At 41.2% G+C, this 17,487-nt stretch overlaps 1 protein-coding gene across 5 annotated transcripts in view; it reads right to left on the minus strand.

The window, feature by feature from the left end:
* magi3a (membrane associated guanylate kinase, WW and PDZ domain containing 3a) overlaps positions 1 to 17,487 on the minus strand; it is a 231,355-nt gene that overhangs the window by 61,899 nt on the left and 151,969 nt on the right. For all 5 annotated transcript variants that reach the window (XR_009783818.1, XM_061735359.1, XM_061735358.1 and 2 more), the window contains exon 4: positions 1,440 to 1,646. Coding sequence is in view for 4 of the 5 variants with exons in the window: in XM_061735359.1 (XP_061591343.1) it covers positions 1,440 to 1,646 (207 nt within the window). In the remaining variant the exon portion in view is untranslated. The remainder of the gene's footprint in view (positions 1 to 1,439; positions 1,647 to 17,487) is intronic.

Below are 17,487 nucleotides of genomic sequence, written 5' to 3' on the forward strand. Positions count from 1 at the left end.
TTTTCATTCCAATGTATATACTGTTTTTATTTTATTGTAATTTCTATATTTTTGACTTTTTTTACCCTTTCCCTACATGTGTGTGTTGAGAGTACTGGTGCTGCACAAAGCAAATTTCCCCATTGAGGGAAAATTAAGGCCAATCTAATCTAAAATATATCCAGTACAGAGATCTGGAGTACTACTAGTGTGTATAAGACACGAGCCTAAGCTGGACACCCCCGATTTCCAAAGTCAATAAATAATAGCTGATTCAATAACACGGGCAGGGGATTACTTTGAGGAAGCACAACGATGCCGTGCTAATTCAAACTTTACCGTGCAAAACCAAACCCTTAAGTGAAGCTGGTCCAGAGGCGTCAACGTGTCTGGTCTCAGATGTTGAGTGGACCATCAAACACTGGAAACGTGCTCTAATCAGATGAATAAGTGCTGTGTTTTGAATAAAAATGGATGATGTGTGCTCTGGACCAAAAGTCTGGACCAAGTAACGACTGAAACTCTTCAGCAGCTTTTACGTTCAATTAACGTCAACACTACTACAACACCAGAGTTGTACAAGATCAACTTTTTTAAGAACATATTACTAACCTGGTACTCAAAAACGGATCTATATTACCAAACAAAATGAAGTTAATGAGAAAAATAGCGAAATAGCAAAGAAATAAAAGTGAAAAGAAGTTTAAGAATCCCAGCTTTTTTTGCATTTTCCATTTCATCCCAGAATTTTTGGCAGTTTTATAACACATTCATTTGCAGGACGACAGCTCATGTGCTCCAGAGATACGAGTTAATTCATCTGCTGTTCATCTGAGAGCGCTTTTCTTGGCTCGGCTCCACCATCGCCACCGAGAGATGATTCATCTCTAACGAGGGTTCTCCTTTTGCTTAATGGAAATTCCTGTTACACCCTCACTTGTCCTCTGTCTTTATTATTTTTCTAAAGTAGTCTGGACATTTTCTCCAACTCAAACCAGAATAAAAAAAAGAATATTAGCAGAATAAAATAATTAGATAGAAATACATGTAAACTGAAGGTATACAGGTTTGCTCATCATGGTGTTATTATTTTACAACATGTCAGAATATAATTGTGTCTTTCTTTTTTGTTTTGGAGGGTGTAATAAATAATAAGGACACAGCACTTTGAGATTCTTAAGGCTCTCTTAATTAAGGGTGACCGAATCGTGCGCCAGGCGAAGACGTCCTTGTGGGATTGAGACAAGGTCGCAGCCCGTCTCCGACTGAGGGACGGCCTGTATCGATCTCAGACTTCTGGACTTAAAACGGTGATTTAGTACTGACCATGCATGCAAAACAACCAGTCCTGAGAATGTTTATCAGGAGAGAAGTATGATAAACGGCAGATCAAAACGAGGCCTTGCTCTCTGGCCAGACTATATGAATGTGGTCAGTAATGACGGGCCGCTGCCTCTCACCTCCCACGCCGTTGACCATCGGGGGTCTCTCTTCCTCGTCTTCCTCCTCCGGAGCCGTGCTGTCCTTTCTGTCCATCTTACTGACCGAGGTCGTGCGCTTGCGCTGGACCTCGGTGTCAAACTCCTCGTCAAACAGAACCTGGTCCACGAGGTCTGGCTGCACGGGGCTGGGCTCCGCCGCGGGCTTCGGGGTCCCATAATAGTTTCCTGCAGGGAAGAGAAGGAGGCAACAACTATAAATATTCATTTTGAATCATGATTTAATCAAATTAGAACATTGTACTTATTTGACAAAATGCAGCACACAAGTGACTGTGTTTACATGCATCAATAACCCTTTTAAAACCCAAATATTGGAAATAAACCGAATTTGCACGGCTATGTAAACACCAATAACCCCTTTGAATAACCCGAATTTCCTGGGTTACTCCTTTTCTAACCCGAAAAATTGGGTCATGTAAACGCCAAACGGAATATCCCCATCAAACGGAACATGAATTTGTTTTCTGCACATGCTCTGTTAGCAAGGAATCCTGGTCTTTTGAGTCCAGGAAGTTCTTATAAACACGGAGAAACACAAGACCACGCCACACTTTTGGAGCGAGGAAGACACTAATCACTTCATAAATGTAATGAAGGATATGAACATTTTGGCATTTGTAGACGGTAGAAAGTACCGGGATAGTGAGATTTACAAGAAGGTGAGCGAAGCAGCATTTGTTTTGAATTTGGATACAGGAAGAAAAAGTGGAAATGACGGGAATTGCGTCATCATATTCTCCGTGCGTCACTGGTTTGATCCAGATATCCCAAATGATTAATTACCATGTAAACAGAATATTCCGAATGTCTCAGTAACCGTAATATTAGCAATAACCCGAATTTTGACTGCATGTAAACGTAGTCACTGTTAACCTACACACACTCACTGACTATGTTTACATGCAGTCAAAATTCGGATTAAGGTCAATATTCCGGTTACTGAAACATTTGGAATAATGTGTTTCCATGCGTGAGCAAACAGGGTTATCCCTGTATACATGGTGATTAATCATTTGGGATATCTGGATCAAACCAGCGACGCACGGAGAACGTCATGACGCAATTCCCGTCATTTCCGCTTCATCTTCCTGTATCCAAATCCAAAACAACAACAATAACTGCAGCACGCTGGATAATGAACAGCCCAGTAGAAGTCGTTTTGTTTCTCAGTTCTGTAGTTCGCCTTTTTCAGCGTATTCCAGTGGTGCTTGATCTGGTCTGGTGTTCGTACAAATCCTGCTTCGTGCAACTTTCCGCTCACCTTTTTGTAAATCTGGCTATCCCGGTACTTTCTACCGTCTAAAAATGCCAAAATGTTCATATCCTTCATTACATTTATGAAGTGATAAGTCTCCTCCTGGTCTTGGTTTCTCCGTGTTTATAAGAACTTCCTGGACTCAAAAGACCAGGATTCCTTGCGAAAAGAACATGCACAGAAAACAAATTCCTGTTCCTTTTGATGGGGATATTCCGTTAGGCATTTACATGACCCAATATTCAGGTTTTAAAAGGAGTAATCCAGGGGTCATATTCGGGTTTTTAAAAACCGGAATATGAGCAAATTCCCGTTATTCAAAAGGGGTTATTGCTGTTTACATGGCCGTACTAATATTCCTGTTAGAAAAGGGTTATTGATGCATGGAAACGTAGTCACTCACATCAGTAAGTGATCCTTGTTTGCAAACAAACTACACCATTTCTTATAAGCATAGCCTGCCACCACTACACCACAGAGGTGGATGTAAACCCTCACTTTGTAGATGCCGGGTAAAAAAAAAATACCATGCCACCCGATGTGCAGGAAAAGTTTGCCTTCCTTTTAGGTTCATTAGATCCTGAATGTTAGCGGGGAGTCTGGTTCCAGGCTACAAATCATACCTGTCAAAGCTGCAGCAGTTGGAGGAGAAAAAGGCCCAGGTTTCTGCTGTGATAATGCTGGGATTTTGGTGGAAAAAAAATACTCTAGTTAAAGAGCAATTCAGTCCTGGCCACTTAGCTTTAATTGCAGGTGATTAATCAGGTGCAGAAGCTTGTAAGAACACCTGTGATCCACTTGCTGGCTTGTCATCTATGAAAGGGCCAACTGTGAGCAAAAGAAAGTGATGTCCGAAGTACTGAGACTACGTGTATGCCAAGGTTGGCTCCGGGGCGTTTGAGAGCACGTTTAAGCCAATCGGCTTGTTCTGCTGTCACACCGGCGCCTCGGGCGGTAAACGGTGGAAGTCTTTGTCTTTTTCTCAACTATAGGAGCCGAGCTGACCTACTTTCACACTCACCTCTTTCTCTTTCCGAGTAGGAGAAAAGGCAGAAAATGGGAAACTTAAGTCCACATGACATCACAAGACAGTTTCAAAAGTAAAGTTTGGTCTGAGTCTTGTCACCCATCTCTGGGAGTAAATAGCTCTGCACTGTTTGTGGGGAGTTGTGTGTCAGTAACCAGTACTCGAGTTGTAAAAAAAAAAAAAATCAGGGGGGGTGGTGTATTTTATCATATGGGGACAGATAATTTGTGCTGATTACAAATAATATAATATATTACAAATAATAGCAGTGACCAAAACACCTGCAGAAATACTGCAGGAATGACATAGCAGCAGTTAAATGCAGCCTTCTGTAAGCTTTAAATATCCACTGGGCTTACATCAAATACATCAAAACACAACAATAAAAAACAGTTTTCTGAACTTATCAATATGACTCTGTCCTTCACAGGATAAGTAACATGGATCACTGCAAAAACTTAAAACCTTAACAAAAATATTTGTCTTATTTCTAGTTAAAATGTCTCATTTTAGTAAAGAAATCTCATTACACTTAAAACAACACTCATCACTGGAAAAAACAACAATTTTCACCTGTTTCAAGTAGATTTTCACTTAAAATAAGTAGAAAAATCTGCCAGTGGAACAAGATTTTTTTGCTTGTAATAAGAAGATAAATCTTGTCCCACTGGCAGATTTTTCTACTTATTTCAAGTGAAAATTTACTTGAAACAGGTGAAAATTGTCAAATAAGTTATTTTTCTGGTGTTATTTTTCTGGTGATGACTCTAAATGTTGAAATAGCAGTAAAACCACATTCATTGATGAAATGACATAAGGGATGGAAAGGGGGGATGTCAGTTTTACAGGGGGGATGATTTTAACCGTTTTTATTTCAGGGGGGATGCCATCCCCCCTCATCCCCCCTCAACTCCAGTACTATCAGTAACCAAACGTGATGTTGTAACGGCCCATTAGGGAGCAGACAGATACTGTGACAGGAGTCCACTAAGAAACGAGGGACAGGCCATAGAAGGGCGACAAAAATGTCGTCAAACGGGAATTAAATGCAGAAAGGTCTTTCTTTTTAATGAGGGGATTTTCATTTCTGACATTTAAGCCAAATAAATTAGAAAAAAACAACTTAATTACTATGTTGCAAATACAAAACAAGACAAACAAGATAAAACACACAACTTGTAAACACCGTGCAGGTGAATGCAAGCTCTATGAATTATAACTATGAACCAATGCATAAATAATAAGCTTGCAGGCGCAAGTTATCTGAGTCACGGTAAACAATACATAGTTATCGACAAAAGGTAGGCATAAGAATCCATGTTTGAGTTTACGAGTAAGTTATATCAGAACCACTATGTCCTTTACTTGTTTTGTAATTAATGGGAAGCGTGATGATTTAACGCAAAATTAGAGAGTTGACTTTGAAGTAATATGCAGTTTTTTTCACTCCACGGCTCCCGTATCTCCCAAAACAGGAGGTGAACGTAGACTCGGCATCAGCAGGAGGCTGGAGATGGAGGGCACGATAAGGAAGTGCAGTGAGATGGAGCGCATTGTAATTACACCGCACTAATGAGCCACAATATGAAAAGCTGCCTTTGTTGGGAATGCATAACCTCATCTCGCGCAGATGGAAAACTGTGCATACCAAAAATGATGAGAACTTAAAAACAAGAGGCTGCCTCTTTTAAAGCTTTACATAAAGGACTGTGATTCAGTTTTTTTGGGGCGGTGTTGGACATGTTTATTTACAGGCCAATGAATCTTATTATCTCTGCTATTCATGTTCCTACGGGAAAAAAAATATCTTCTTTTTTGATGCAACACTCATTATTATCTGACATTATAAAAACACTTCAGTCTGATTCAATTATTTAAAAACAGCTAAAACATGAATAACAACAATGAAGCACATCAGACGGGTGGGGACAAAAATAAAACGGTACAAATGAAAAAGCAAATGTAGGTGAAAAAGCTGCAACATGAATATCAGCCTGGAATAATTACAAGCTGGTATGTATTCATTGTTTTAACGAAGAACCAATAAAAACAAAGATGATCCAAAATTCACATACAAATATTTAGATGGCTCAATGAAAATCCACATCCAGATTAGAGAGATTAAAAAATAACAAAAGCAACCGACAACCGTCCATCTTGTTATTTTTTTTATTTCTAAGCTTTTGAAAGAAATGGCACATAAAATAAAATAAAAGCCACCTTAAAGTTTATCTTCTTTCATTATCACTTTTGTACTTGTATTCATGTTTATTAATATATTTTTTAAAAACAATCAAATATGTTGATCAGACATGCACCGGGTCAAAATGGCTTGAATACAAAGTTCTTGATTATTGTTTCATGTCTAAAGGCCATTGTGTTAAATTCCCCTGAGAAACAAAACAAGCAAAAACAGTGTAGAAAATACAGGACCAAAGTGGAAAAAACGGCAAACCGACACAGACACACAAGTTAGAAAACATGTGATTACTAAGAGCACCTGTCATGAGCTAATTGCATGGACATGGTTCTTAAATGACCCGGCAACACCAGAGTCTGTTGACATAATGGCTCAACAGAGAATTGGCAAAAAAAATAAAAATTTCCAGTCTTCAATCTTCACAAATATGCAAAACCATACTGGAAAATCAGTAACAATTTCAAAACGGGATGAAACACAGCCAGAGCTGTACAATCTGCTGCACAATCTGGCTCTGAGAGAAGACGAGGACGTGTTTAGGACCTGGCGTGGGGGTTTGTCATTGGAAACGTTTATCTGCAAAAACTCAGACAGCGTGAAGACTTAAATATCAAGGAAAGTTGCTGAATCAAACCAACTGGAATGTGCAAAGACGTCTGGTGCAGGTTCATTCCTGGAAGTGGTGAGTGGGACGATGTGGGCTTTAAAAGTGCGAAAGGTCTCCACGTGACTGGCACTGTATGCCACCTGACGTGACTCAAACAGCACACTTGTGAGGGATTTTAAACATAGATTTAGATCAACATAACTATCCAATAAGAACAGGAAACCTCTATACCTGAGGAACAGCAGGAGCCCTTCCCAGAAATGTGTAAGTCACTGGAATTCTCCACTCTGGAGGAATTAGTACGTCACCGATAAACAAAACCTTTATTTAAAACTTTTTACTGACTTTTTTCCCTTTTAATATCATTTTATGGCTTGTCTTTTTAATATAGAAGCTCTAACATCAATCAAAAATGTATTTGTATAGCGCTTTACAGTAGTGTGGCCATGCCACGTATGGATAGTTTACATCTTTATGGGGTTCGCTTCCTGTAATATAAAAGTCATATTTCTTTATAACAGCAAACAGCGGTCTAACCTGCTGTTCATATGTTTCTCCTGATGAAATCTAATGTCACATTGTCAAGACAAAGACTTATTCAGTCTAGATCAGGGGTCGGCAACCCAAAATGTTGAAAGAGCCATATTGGACCAAAAACACAAAAAACAAATATGTCTGGAGCCGCAAAAAATTAAAAGTCTTGTATAAGCCTTAAAATGAAGGCAACACATGCTGCATGTATCTATATTCGTTAGAACTGGGGGAAGATTTTATTTTTCATTATGCACTTTGAGAAAAAAGTCGAAATGTTGAGAAAAAAGTCGAAATGTTGAGGAAAAATGCCGAAATGTCAAGATTAATGTTGAAGTACAATCTCGAGAAAAACGTCGAAAATGTTGAGAAAAAAGTAAACATTTTGAGAAAAAAGTCGAAATGTCGAGAAAAAAGTCAAAATGACGAGATTAAAAAGGAAAGGAAAAAGAAGAAAAGGGAAAAAACAGGGGAAAAAAAGAAGAAAAAAAGGAAAAAAAAGGTCAAACATTTTTGAAAAAGCTCCAGGAGCCACCAGGGCGGCGCTAAAGAGCTACATGCGGCTCTAGAGCCGCGGGTTGCCGACCCCTGGTCTAGATAAATACTGGAAAATCAGTCCCGATTTCTAAATTCCTGCAGCAATCCAGATTAAGTCAGAATGGCCGCCCCAAATGTTCACTTTAAGCCCTCAGACGCGCTCCAAGTAGCTCTCTGAAAACTGCTAAAAAACTCCAAAAAACATGCGGCAACTCCCGGTGACCATGTGTGTCTGACAGAAATGAATCCCTAATGGTACGGGAGTCGCAACGCCTACTCAATATATCGTTACGGAGCATAAACAAGCAACAAATAGAGCAAAGATTACTTTAAATTATAGTAAAGAACACAAAGTGTTCCTTCATGATGGATCCGGGTTTCCCAGCAGGATTGTTTGACACGTTTGACACAACATCGACACACAAGTACACACAATGTGAGCGTATCAATGTGAATAAAACCATTTATTAAGTTAAACTACATTTAAATGTGACCACATGAGCTTAAATATGGAAATAAATACTGGACATAAAGATTATGGTCCACAACCTTTTACAGTTATTACTCATGGATAGTTTACATCGTTTTAGTGTAAGTTCCCCCTTTTTAGTTTCTTTATTCTGTGAAAAGGACAAGTGCCACACTTGTTGGAGGCGGCAGCAGCAGAGAGAGACGAGCTCAGGGGACTCGTTTGTGTTTCAGATTTAAACTCTTGGCGGGTGGAAGTGAGTGACGGGTGGGCAGGGTGAAGCAGTCATCGGGCTAAAACGAGTTTGGCACTGCCGATGAATTGTGCAGCTGTGCACTCGTGTTGCAAGAGTGTGTTTGATGAATGTAAGAAGGATTTTTACGCCACAGAGTTCTTTTTCATTTAATGTGCCTCCTGTTGGAAGGCTGGCGGGTCCAGAGAGACCCCGAGCTGAAACGTGAACCACCAGGGTCTTGTATTTATTGGTGGGAAAGAATGTGTATACTGTCTGTTTGTGTGCATGTGTGTGTGTGTGTGTGTGTGTGTGTGTGTGTGTGTGTGTGTGTGTGTGTGTGTGTGTGTGTGTGTGTGTGTGTGTGTGTGTATGTCACACCATTTGCTTTAGTCAGCAGCTGCCCACATCTCTCATCTCCAACTTGTGAGAATGTGAGTAAAATGTGAGTGTGAGTGAGATCAGAGCCTGCGGGTCTGGAGAGCACAACACCACGGCCACTCAGCACTAAGAAATGCAAGCAAATGAGTTGGGTTTTCTTTTAAAGACAAAAAAAAAGGGCGGATGGAGAGCTTTGTTAAGAGGAGAAAAAGCCTCACTGACTACGTTTACATGCAGTCAATAACCCTTTTCTAACCGGAATATTAGCAATAACCCGGTTTTGCACGGCCATGTAAACACCAATATTCCTTTTGAATAACCGGAATTTGCTCATATTCAGGTTTTTAAAAACCCGAATATGAGCCCTGGGTTACTCCTTTTCTAACCCGAATATTCGGTCATGTAAACGCCTAACGGATATCCCCATCAAGAGGAACAGGAATTTGTTTTCTGTGCATGTTCTTTTCGCAAGGAATCCTGGTCTTTTGAGTCCAGGAAGTTCTTATAAACACAGAGAAACACAAGACCAGGAGGAGACTAATCACTTCATAACTGTAATGAAGGATATGAACATTTTGGCATTTGTAGACGGTAGAAAGTACCGGGATAGTGAGATTTACAAGAAGGTGAGCGAAAAGTTGCACAAAGCAGCATTTGTGTTGAATTTTGATACAGGAAGAAGAAGCGGAAATGACGGGAATTGCATCATGACGTTCTCCGCGCGTCGCTGGTTTGATCCAGATATCCCAAATGATTAATTACCATGTAAACGGAATATTCAGAATGTCTCAGTAACCGGAATATTAGCAATAACCCGAATTTTGACTGCATGTAAACGTAGTCAATAATAACCCTTTTGTAACCGGAATATTAGCAATAACCCGGTTACACGGCCATGTAAACACCGATAACCCCTTTGAATAACCGGAATTTGCTCATATTCCGGTTTTTAAAAAACCCCAATATGACCCCTGGGTTACTCCTTTTCTAACCCGAATATTGGGTCATGTTTAGCCTAACGGAATATCCCCATCAAACGGAACAGGAATTTGTTTTCTGCGCAGGTTCTTTTCGCAAGGAATCCTGGTCTTTTGAGTCCAGGAAGTTCTAATAAACATGGAGAAACGCAAGACCAGGAGGAGACTAATCACTTCATAAATGTAATGAAAGATATGAACATTTTGGCATTTGTAGACGGTAGAAAGTACCGGGATAGCCAGATTTACAAGAAGGTGAGCGAAAAGTTGCGCGAAGCAGGATTTGTACGAACACCAGACCAGATCAAGCTTCGCTGGAAGACGCTGAAAAAGGCGAACTACAGAAGGCGACTTCTACTGGGCTGTTCATTATCCGCCGTGCTGCTGTTACTGTTGTTTTGGATTTGGATTTGGAAGAAGAAGCAGAAATGACGGGAATTGCATCATGACGTTCTCCGTGCGTCGCTGGTTTTATCCAGATATCCCAAATGATTAATTACCATGTAAACAGGGATAACCCTGTTTGCTCACGCATGGATACAGGTTATTCCCAATGTTTCAGTAACCGGAATATTGACCTTAACACGAATTTTGACTGCATGTAAACGTAGTCACTGTGCTCCTCTCTTTGAATGTACAGATTAGAACTCAGCAGGGGAGTCAGTATTCAGAGCGGCTGCCCCCCCCCCCCCCCCCCACTCTGCCCGGGCCTCTCCTCCGACTGCCAGGGCCCGCGGCAGGTGAAGCCCATCTTGTGCTCCAGCCTTGGCACCGGGCTCGGGCCCTGCTTGGCATGGATGCCCACACTCCGCCAGGCGACCTTGTAAATGCCGTACTCCTCCTCTCCGGGTTTCTGGGACTGTGTGTTTCACAGCGTAGAAATGCATTTTTCCAGCCTAGAAATGAACTTGCTCATGAGTTTGTGTTCATTTTCCTTGCCAGCGTTGTGACACCCAGAATGCATTCAATACCCTTCCTATCTTCCCCTCCATGCATATATTTCCCATAAACTACTGTCATCCCATTTTAATCCCCCCTCTTCTAATTCCTCCAACTTTCCTGCCTCCACGTTTTGTTGCAGCTTCTTCTCGTTTTCTTTTTTTTCCTGTTTGTTTTTCTTCAGTTTTTTTCCGCGGTATCAACATTAATTCAGGTGCTAAGCTATCAGCTGAGTTACTCCTCAGAGCTGATGCTGATGCTTAATCTTTCAAGCCTCCGTCTACATGGGTCCTGGAAGTGGGCGTCCGGGGCCCACTCAGAGCCTTTTCACCCTTCCTCCCGAGTGACTTCTGGCCCGGTGCCTTGCTTTTTTTATCTGATGCACAGCCACGCAGCTCTGCCTCAAAAAACGTCCAAATGTAAAACGTTTCGAGGGACTTTGGCCAAACGAAACAAGGCTGCAGCATGTGTTTATTACGGAAGAGTATTAGGGCCAGGCAGGAGAAAAATACCAATAATATTTTAGAGGAGGAAGATTTTTTTTTTTATTATGCACTCCGAGAAAAAAGTCGAAATGTCGAGAAAAAAGTTGAAATGTCGAGAATAATGTTGAAGTACAATTTCGAGAAAAAAGTCGAAATGATGAGAAAAGTCAAAATTTCGTGAATACAAATGAAATACAGAAAAAAGATGATTAAAAAAGCAGTTGAGGAACGGCTGGCGGCGCCGCAGCTGAGAGGCCGGGAGGCAGAAGCTGCGGGCCGCCAAGCGACGGCTCCCGAGACGGCAGGGCCAACGGAGCGACCCACCCCGGCACCACGCCTGAGGTTCGCCGCGGCAGCGCTTGCGGGGCTGCAGCAGACCGGCCGTGAGGCAGTTGCTGCAAGCCGCCATGCGATGGCTCCTGGGACGGAGGTGGAGGCGGAGTTGGAGGTGGAGGTGGAGTCGGAGGCAGAGGTGGAGGCGGACCAGCAGGGCGCCGTGACGGAGGAGGCGGTTCTGGACACACCAGCTCCAGAGAAGGGCTGCGCCGTGGAGGAGGCGGTCCTGGGGACGGACCAGCAGGGGGGCGTGACGGAGGAGGGGGTGGTCCTGGACGTACCCCGGCCACGGCCGCGGATGCCGTCTGGCCCGAGGCCACCAGGGGCCCGGTCCCGAAAGTGGCTTTCTTGGCAGTCGGCCCGTCGCCGAGGGCGGCCGCCCGACCGGTCCCGCTGGTCGGCCCGACGCCGAGGGCGGCCTCCCGACCCAGGAAGGCCCGGGAGGCGCAGACGGCAGTTCCTCTCCCGCTCCGAGGGGGGCGGGGGGGGGGGGGGGGGGGGGGGGAGTAGGCTCGGCCGGACGGACCCCGGCGCGAGTCTGGCGTTGGGGGTGTGTGGCAGTGGAGGAGCTGCAGCCACTCAGGCTGACGGGACACAGGTGTGGCCCGTCAACCTCTCCACCCTGCCAGCCTTGATAAGGCGGGGCTGGACAGCAGCAAGGGGGTCGGATGGAGAAGCTGCTGCTGGAGCTGTGAAGGAGCTGGAAGCACTTGTCTTGGCTTGGGTGATTGCAAATAAAAGGGTTCTGCACTAAACTCCGTGTCCTCTCCATCCTGTCGGTCGGGCCCCGTGGCACACGCCGTGCTACAGGGAGAAACCGGAGCGCCCGGAGAAAACCCAGAGAGAAAGAAGGTCCATCATCAGAACATTGATGTCATCATGATGTCATGTTCCTTTGATCAGGCCTGCTTCAACCTAAGCAAACATTCTAAACAAACAAAAAGGAGAAAAAACTGTATTTTTCCATGACATCATTGTTCTGCTCTTAAACAATGACCAGCTGGTCTGAAGCAAACAGGAAGTGAATAAAACTATGAAAGACAAAATCATCACTTCCATCGCTTGCAAAGCAATTGTCATGGCCTGGTTTTATTTTTGTTCATGCTTCATTTTGAAAGTCTGTGTACTTATGTTTAATTCTAAGTTTGAATTCCCCTGTTCCTATCTGTCCTGATTGTTTTCACCTGTGTCTTCAGTCCAATGTATATCTCGTCTTGTCTTTCCCTTCATCCCTGCTGATCTGTACTGTTTTACAACTCCTGCTATAGGCCATCTTGTTTCCTTGGATTCTCCATGTTCAGCTTTTCTGTGTGGGTTTCTGGGTCTTTCAGATTGTCCTGAGTTCTGTTTTGAGATGAATTCCTTTTGGTTTATATTTTTGGAATCCCTGCTTACCAGCACTTTTTGTTAATAAATTACTTTTTCCACCCACTCTTATCAACTCCTCTCCTACATTTGAGACCTGATACAATCTCTGAATCGTGACAGCTTTTGTCTGTGCAGAGAAACTTACTGTAACTGTTAATGCATTTAACTAACGTATTTTCTGGACTATAAGCCGCACCTGCATATAAGCCGCATCCGCTCTATTTTAAAAAAAAATTATGTAAAAAAGATATACAAGCCGCATCCGCTCTATTTAAAAAAAAAAAAAGATATGCAAGCCGCAGATATATCTGTTGTTAGATTAGATATTTACTACATGTACAGAAGGATTTTGAACTGTAAATGATGTACATGTTTGTACCTAAATAGATCCTTTCCTAACAGTGTCTTTTAACACAGCAGCAACAAAAACGGGACAGAACCAAGATAAAATAACCAGTATTTATCCATCTATTTATCTGTTTGAAATCTGCTTCTACCTACTTCTATCTGCTAAAGAATAAGTAGCGTATTCTTCTTTGCATTTATTTTATCTTAGTTTTGATTCTAATTCCGGTTAGAGCGCCCCGAGCGGTGGAAGAAAAATCCACAGAATAGACGCACCTTTGTATAAGCTGCATGGTTCAAAACCTATGAAAAAAGTAGTGGCTCATAGTCCAGAAAATACGGTAGTTATGTTTAACTGTGTCACATACAGTTGTGTGCCGGGCTGCTGATCCCACCACAACTGTGTTTATTACCGCAATTGAAGTTAAAATTGAACTAATTTCCCGGTTGAATGACCAGAGCCATCATGTGAAGTACTATAGTGTTTTGGCGTTTTATTTTTGATGAATGTCACCAAGCAGTGACTAAGTTTGTGGTGTTGAACATGTTACTGGACATTCGTGTGTAATTGCCACGGAATAATTCATTGTATTTAGTTAATTTCTACATAATAATATTTATTTTATTATTATCATTATTTTATATTAAATACATATTTTATATTACAAATGGCCCCCTGGCACACCATCGAGGAGCCCTAGGCTGGGGCCGTCTTAAAACCTCACTTGTATTTTTTTGTTCAAAGATATAAAACAAAGTTGATGCCAATCGACCTGTTTGTTCTCCTTTTTTCCAAATGAGGAAAAAAAAAGGAAATAATATGAAATGTTAGTCATATGACTGCGTGTATGGTAGACATGAAAAGAGGTTTGCATGTAATTCTGCATCACATTTTTCTAACTAAATCCTTTAGCCAATGGATGTTGATACATACATTATTCACTGCAATGATAACACTGTAATTATATAGTTATAATTATAACACAGTCATTATAACCATGCAAAAAGGGTTGGAGCAAAACGGTAGCCAAAATATATGAAGAATAGGATTTTGTTCGGGATATTTTCACAGTAATTTTATTTGTTAGGTCCTGTATTTGACTTCATGTATGTTTTGTATAGTTAGTCTTTTTTTTTTTTAATAAATATTTAAAAATTAAAAAAAAAAAAAAAAAGAGAATCGATAAAGAATCGAATAGTTAAACAGAATCGCAAATGGAATCGGAATCGATAAAATCTTATCAATTCCCATCCCTACTTATGAGCATGACATGGGTAATAATACAACACTCAGGACCTATTTCAGCTTTCTTATTTCACCAGACTCTATTGAACCGTAAAAAAAAAAGAGGCTTTTAAATATTCTCTTCACAGTCGGTTGTAGAATTATGAATATTCAAGGGCTGATGGTAACTAATGTATTCACAGCAGTTTTGCATAAATGGAGGCAGACACGTTGTCAGATGTAGATGTTTTTAGACCGATTCAAAATAATTATTGATCATGATGACTTCAGACAAATATCTGACAAACATCTGGGATGGGATAGTTTAACATATGAGTGTCTGTGGCCCATTAAGCTGCGCTACTGCAGAACAGAACATTCGCTGTAGAGCATCGGGATCTCTGACACTTTTCCTGCTATAATAACTGAACTGCACTGAATTGGGCTGGATAATACTTGATTAAGACGTAAAGTGAAATTCATATTGCTGTAGCAGTACGACTTACTGAGAACAGATGGACGGATGGATGTACGAGTCAGTAATTTAGTAACTAAGTCCATATACAGATGATGTGTAAAGGAAAGAGAGGTGTAGCTGAAATCTCCAGAGACTGAATGCGTTGACGGTGTTTGTCTTTGTAGTTTGGCCAGAAGTGAGTTGATGATGTCACGTGCAGCGTTCAGCGCTCAGTAGACAACATGGGCGGAAACACAATATCCAGCCTTCAATAACACTCCAGCACAGTAACGTGTTTAGGACCACACCATCTGTTGTTTAACAGGCCCTGCAATCCCTGCTCGTTTACTCTTATTTCTCTGCAGCCTCTGTCTGTACATATTTTCGGAAATCTTTATTTTCCGCCGTTGGGAACAGGAATATGTTCCTGCAGTTATATCTCTGCAAACAACATATAATAGCGCATTCCTGATGTACCAGCTGCATCCTTCTCAGCGTTCCAAGCTCGTGCATTTAATACATTTAATATTTAATAGTGATCTCACCTCTCTCCTTTTTGTGCTCCTGTGCTGTATTCTAAACCGTTCCTCTCCAATCCGTCTGGACTCGGGCTTTGGAAAGGTTAATCAGCTGCACTTATCAATGATTAAATACAGCAATGTCAATCAAATCTGAATTTAGTTTCATCAAATCCAATTCGGCCTCACAAACCAAGAACATTGTTACAAAGCACTAGAAGTGTCCAGACCAGTGCGGTTAAAACAAAATATGTAATTAAATGGAATAAAGCTCAACAGAAAAGACTAAGGAGAATATCATAGGAATAGATGGAGCGCTCAAGGTTGCCACGCATGCTTGCTATCCTAGAAAACATTGTTTAATAGGTTAAAGAGTAGAATAATCAAACATCATTCTATACTATTAAATATGATTTTAGTGGAGGTTTAGGCGTTCCAAGGCCTGCTGCTGCTGCTGACTTCAGGGCTCAATGTCTGCTTTCCCTGGGATTTGCTCGTCCGTTTCATCCCCCCATCTCTGCCATGATTTATACCTCTGGCTTTCCTGCACCTGCCACTGCGAAGGCTTGAAAATTGGATATGCCCTAATTCACATACATCCACACACTTAAATCCAATTCTTGGAGTTTCGACGTGAGTGTTACTCACAATGACACTTTCATCACTCTGTAAAACAAGATGAAAGAAGCCTTCGCCGAAAAAAAGTGAAGATGCAGTTTCTGTCCACGGCTTTTCCTGCTCACATCATGCGTGTAAGTGTAGACTTCAAGGTCTGTGAAACTACACAACACACAGTTAAAACCATAACAGAACACCGAGGAAGTGAGAAAGTCTAGAATACACTGCAAAAACTCAAAATCTTAACAAGAATATTTGTCTTATTTCTAGTTAAAATGTCTCATTTATAGTAAAAAAAAAATCTCATTACACTTAAAACAAAACTCATCACTGGAAAAATAAATTATTTGACAATTTTCACCTGTTTCAAGTAGATTTTCACTTGAAATAAGTAGAAAAATCTGCCAATGGAACAAGATTTTTTTTGCTTGTAATGAGAAGATAAATCTTGTCCCACTGGCAGATTCTTCTACTTATTTCAAGTGAAAATTTACTTGAAATAGGTGAAAATTGTCAAATAAGTAATTTTTCTGGTAATGACTCTTGTTTTAAGTGTAGCAAGATTTTTTTTGACTAAAAATGAGACATTTTAACTAGAAATAAGACAAATATTCCTGGTAAGATTGAGTTTTTGCAGTGAAAAATGGATCAGAAACGCAGAATGCTGTTAATAGATAGAATTGATGTTTTTGTATAAAACCCGGGTGCCTCAGAGTTGTCGACAGCGACTCTGGACGGGCAACGTTTGTGAGTGCAGCTCTGTATTGTGGTGCTCCTCAAAGATTTCCCAAAGCGATCCCATGTGGTTTTATCAGATATTGATCGGTGAATCATGAAACTTTGCCGTCTGAGAGAGCGGAGATCCCAGGAGTCCAGCTCATTGTGCCCTTTCTTTGTGAGCACTAAAATCCTTCCCGATTCCTTGCACTGTAGGAGGAGAAATATGAGACTCCTTTCCAATTTTCCTTCGAGGAGGATTGTTTTTAAAACACTGAAATTGTTTTTTCACATATTTTTTGACAAAGCGGAGACCTGCCACCTATCGTTGCTCTAACAAGCCTTTCATGAATACTCCTTTCCTCCCGAACCGTCCTTACAGTCACCTTTTTACATCATCCGTTCAAAATAAAATCATGTTTTGTCTTTGACCTTGTGTGAGCAAGCAAACACTCCCATTCCTGGAAGCTGTTGCATGCCTGAATGCAAAAGTGGATGTAAATTAAGAAACAAAATAAAACTGACAAAAAAAACATTAATTTATGCTGCATAAAAAGAACTAAAAGACATCTTAAATGGAAATGTACATAAGTATGCAAATAATTCGTTCTGTGGCATTTACCACATCATCAGCTGGATCAACTTTTCTGCTACGACCTTGGAATTCAGACAGAAAGAGTGCTGGAAATGTCATGGATTCATGCGCAGGAGCAACTTCACAAGCACGCACTTTTCCTCCCTGATAATCATTTTCAAAACACCTGCTGACACAATTTTCTAGC

The sequence above is a fragment of the Cololabis saira genome, chromosome 12, assembly GCF_033807715.1.
Source record: "Cololabis saira isolate AMF1-May2022 chromosome 12, fColSai1.1, whole genome shotgun sequence".
In the NCBI taxonomy this organism is placed as follows: domain Eukaryota; kingdom Metazoa; phylum Chordata; class Actinopteri; order Beloniformes; family Belonidae; genus Cololabis; species Cololabis saira.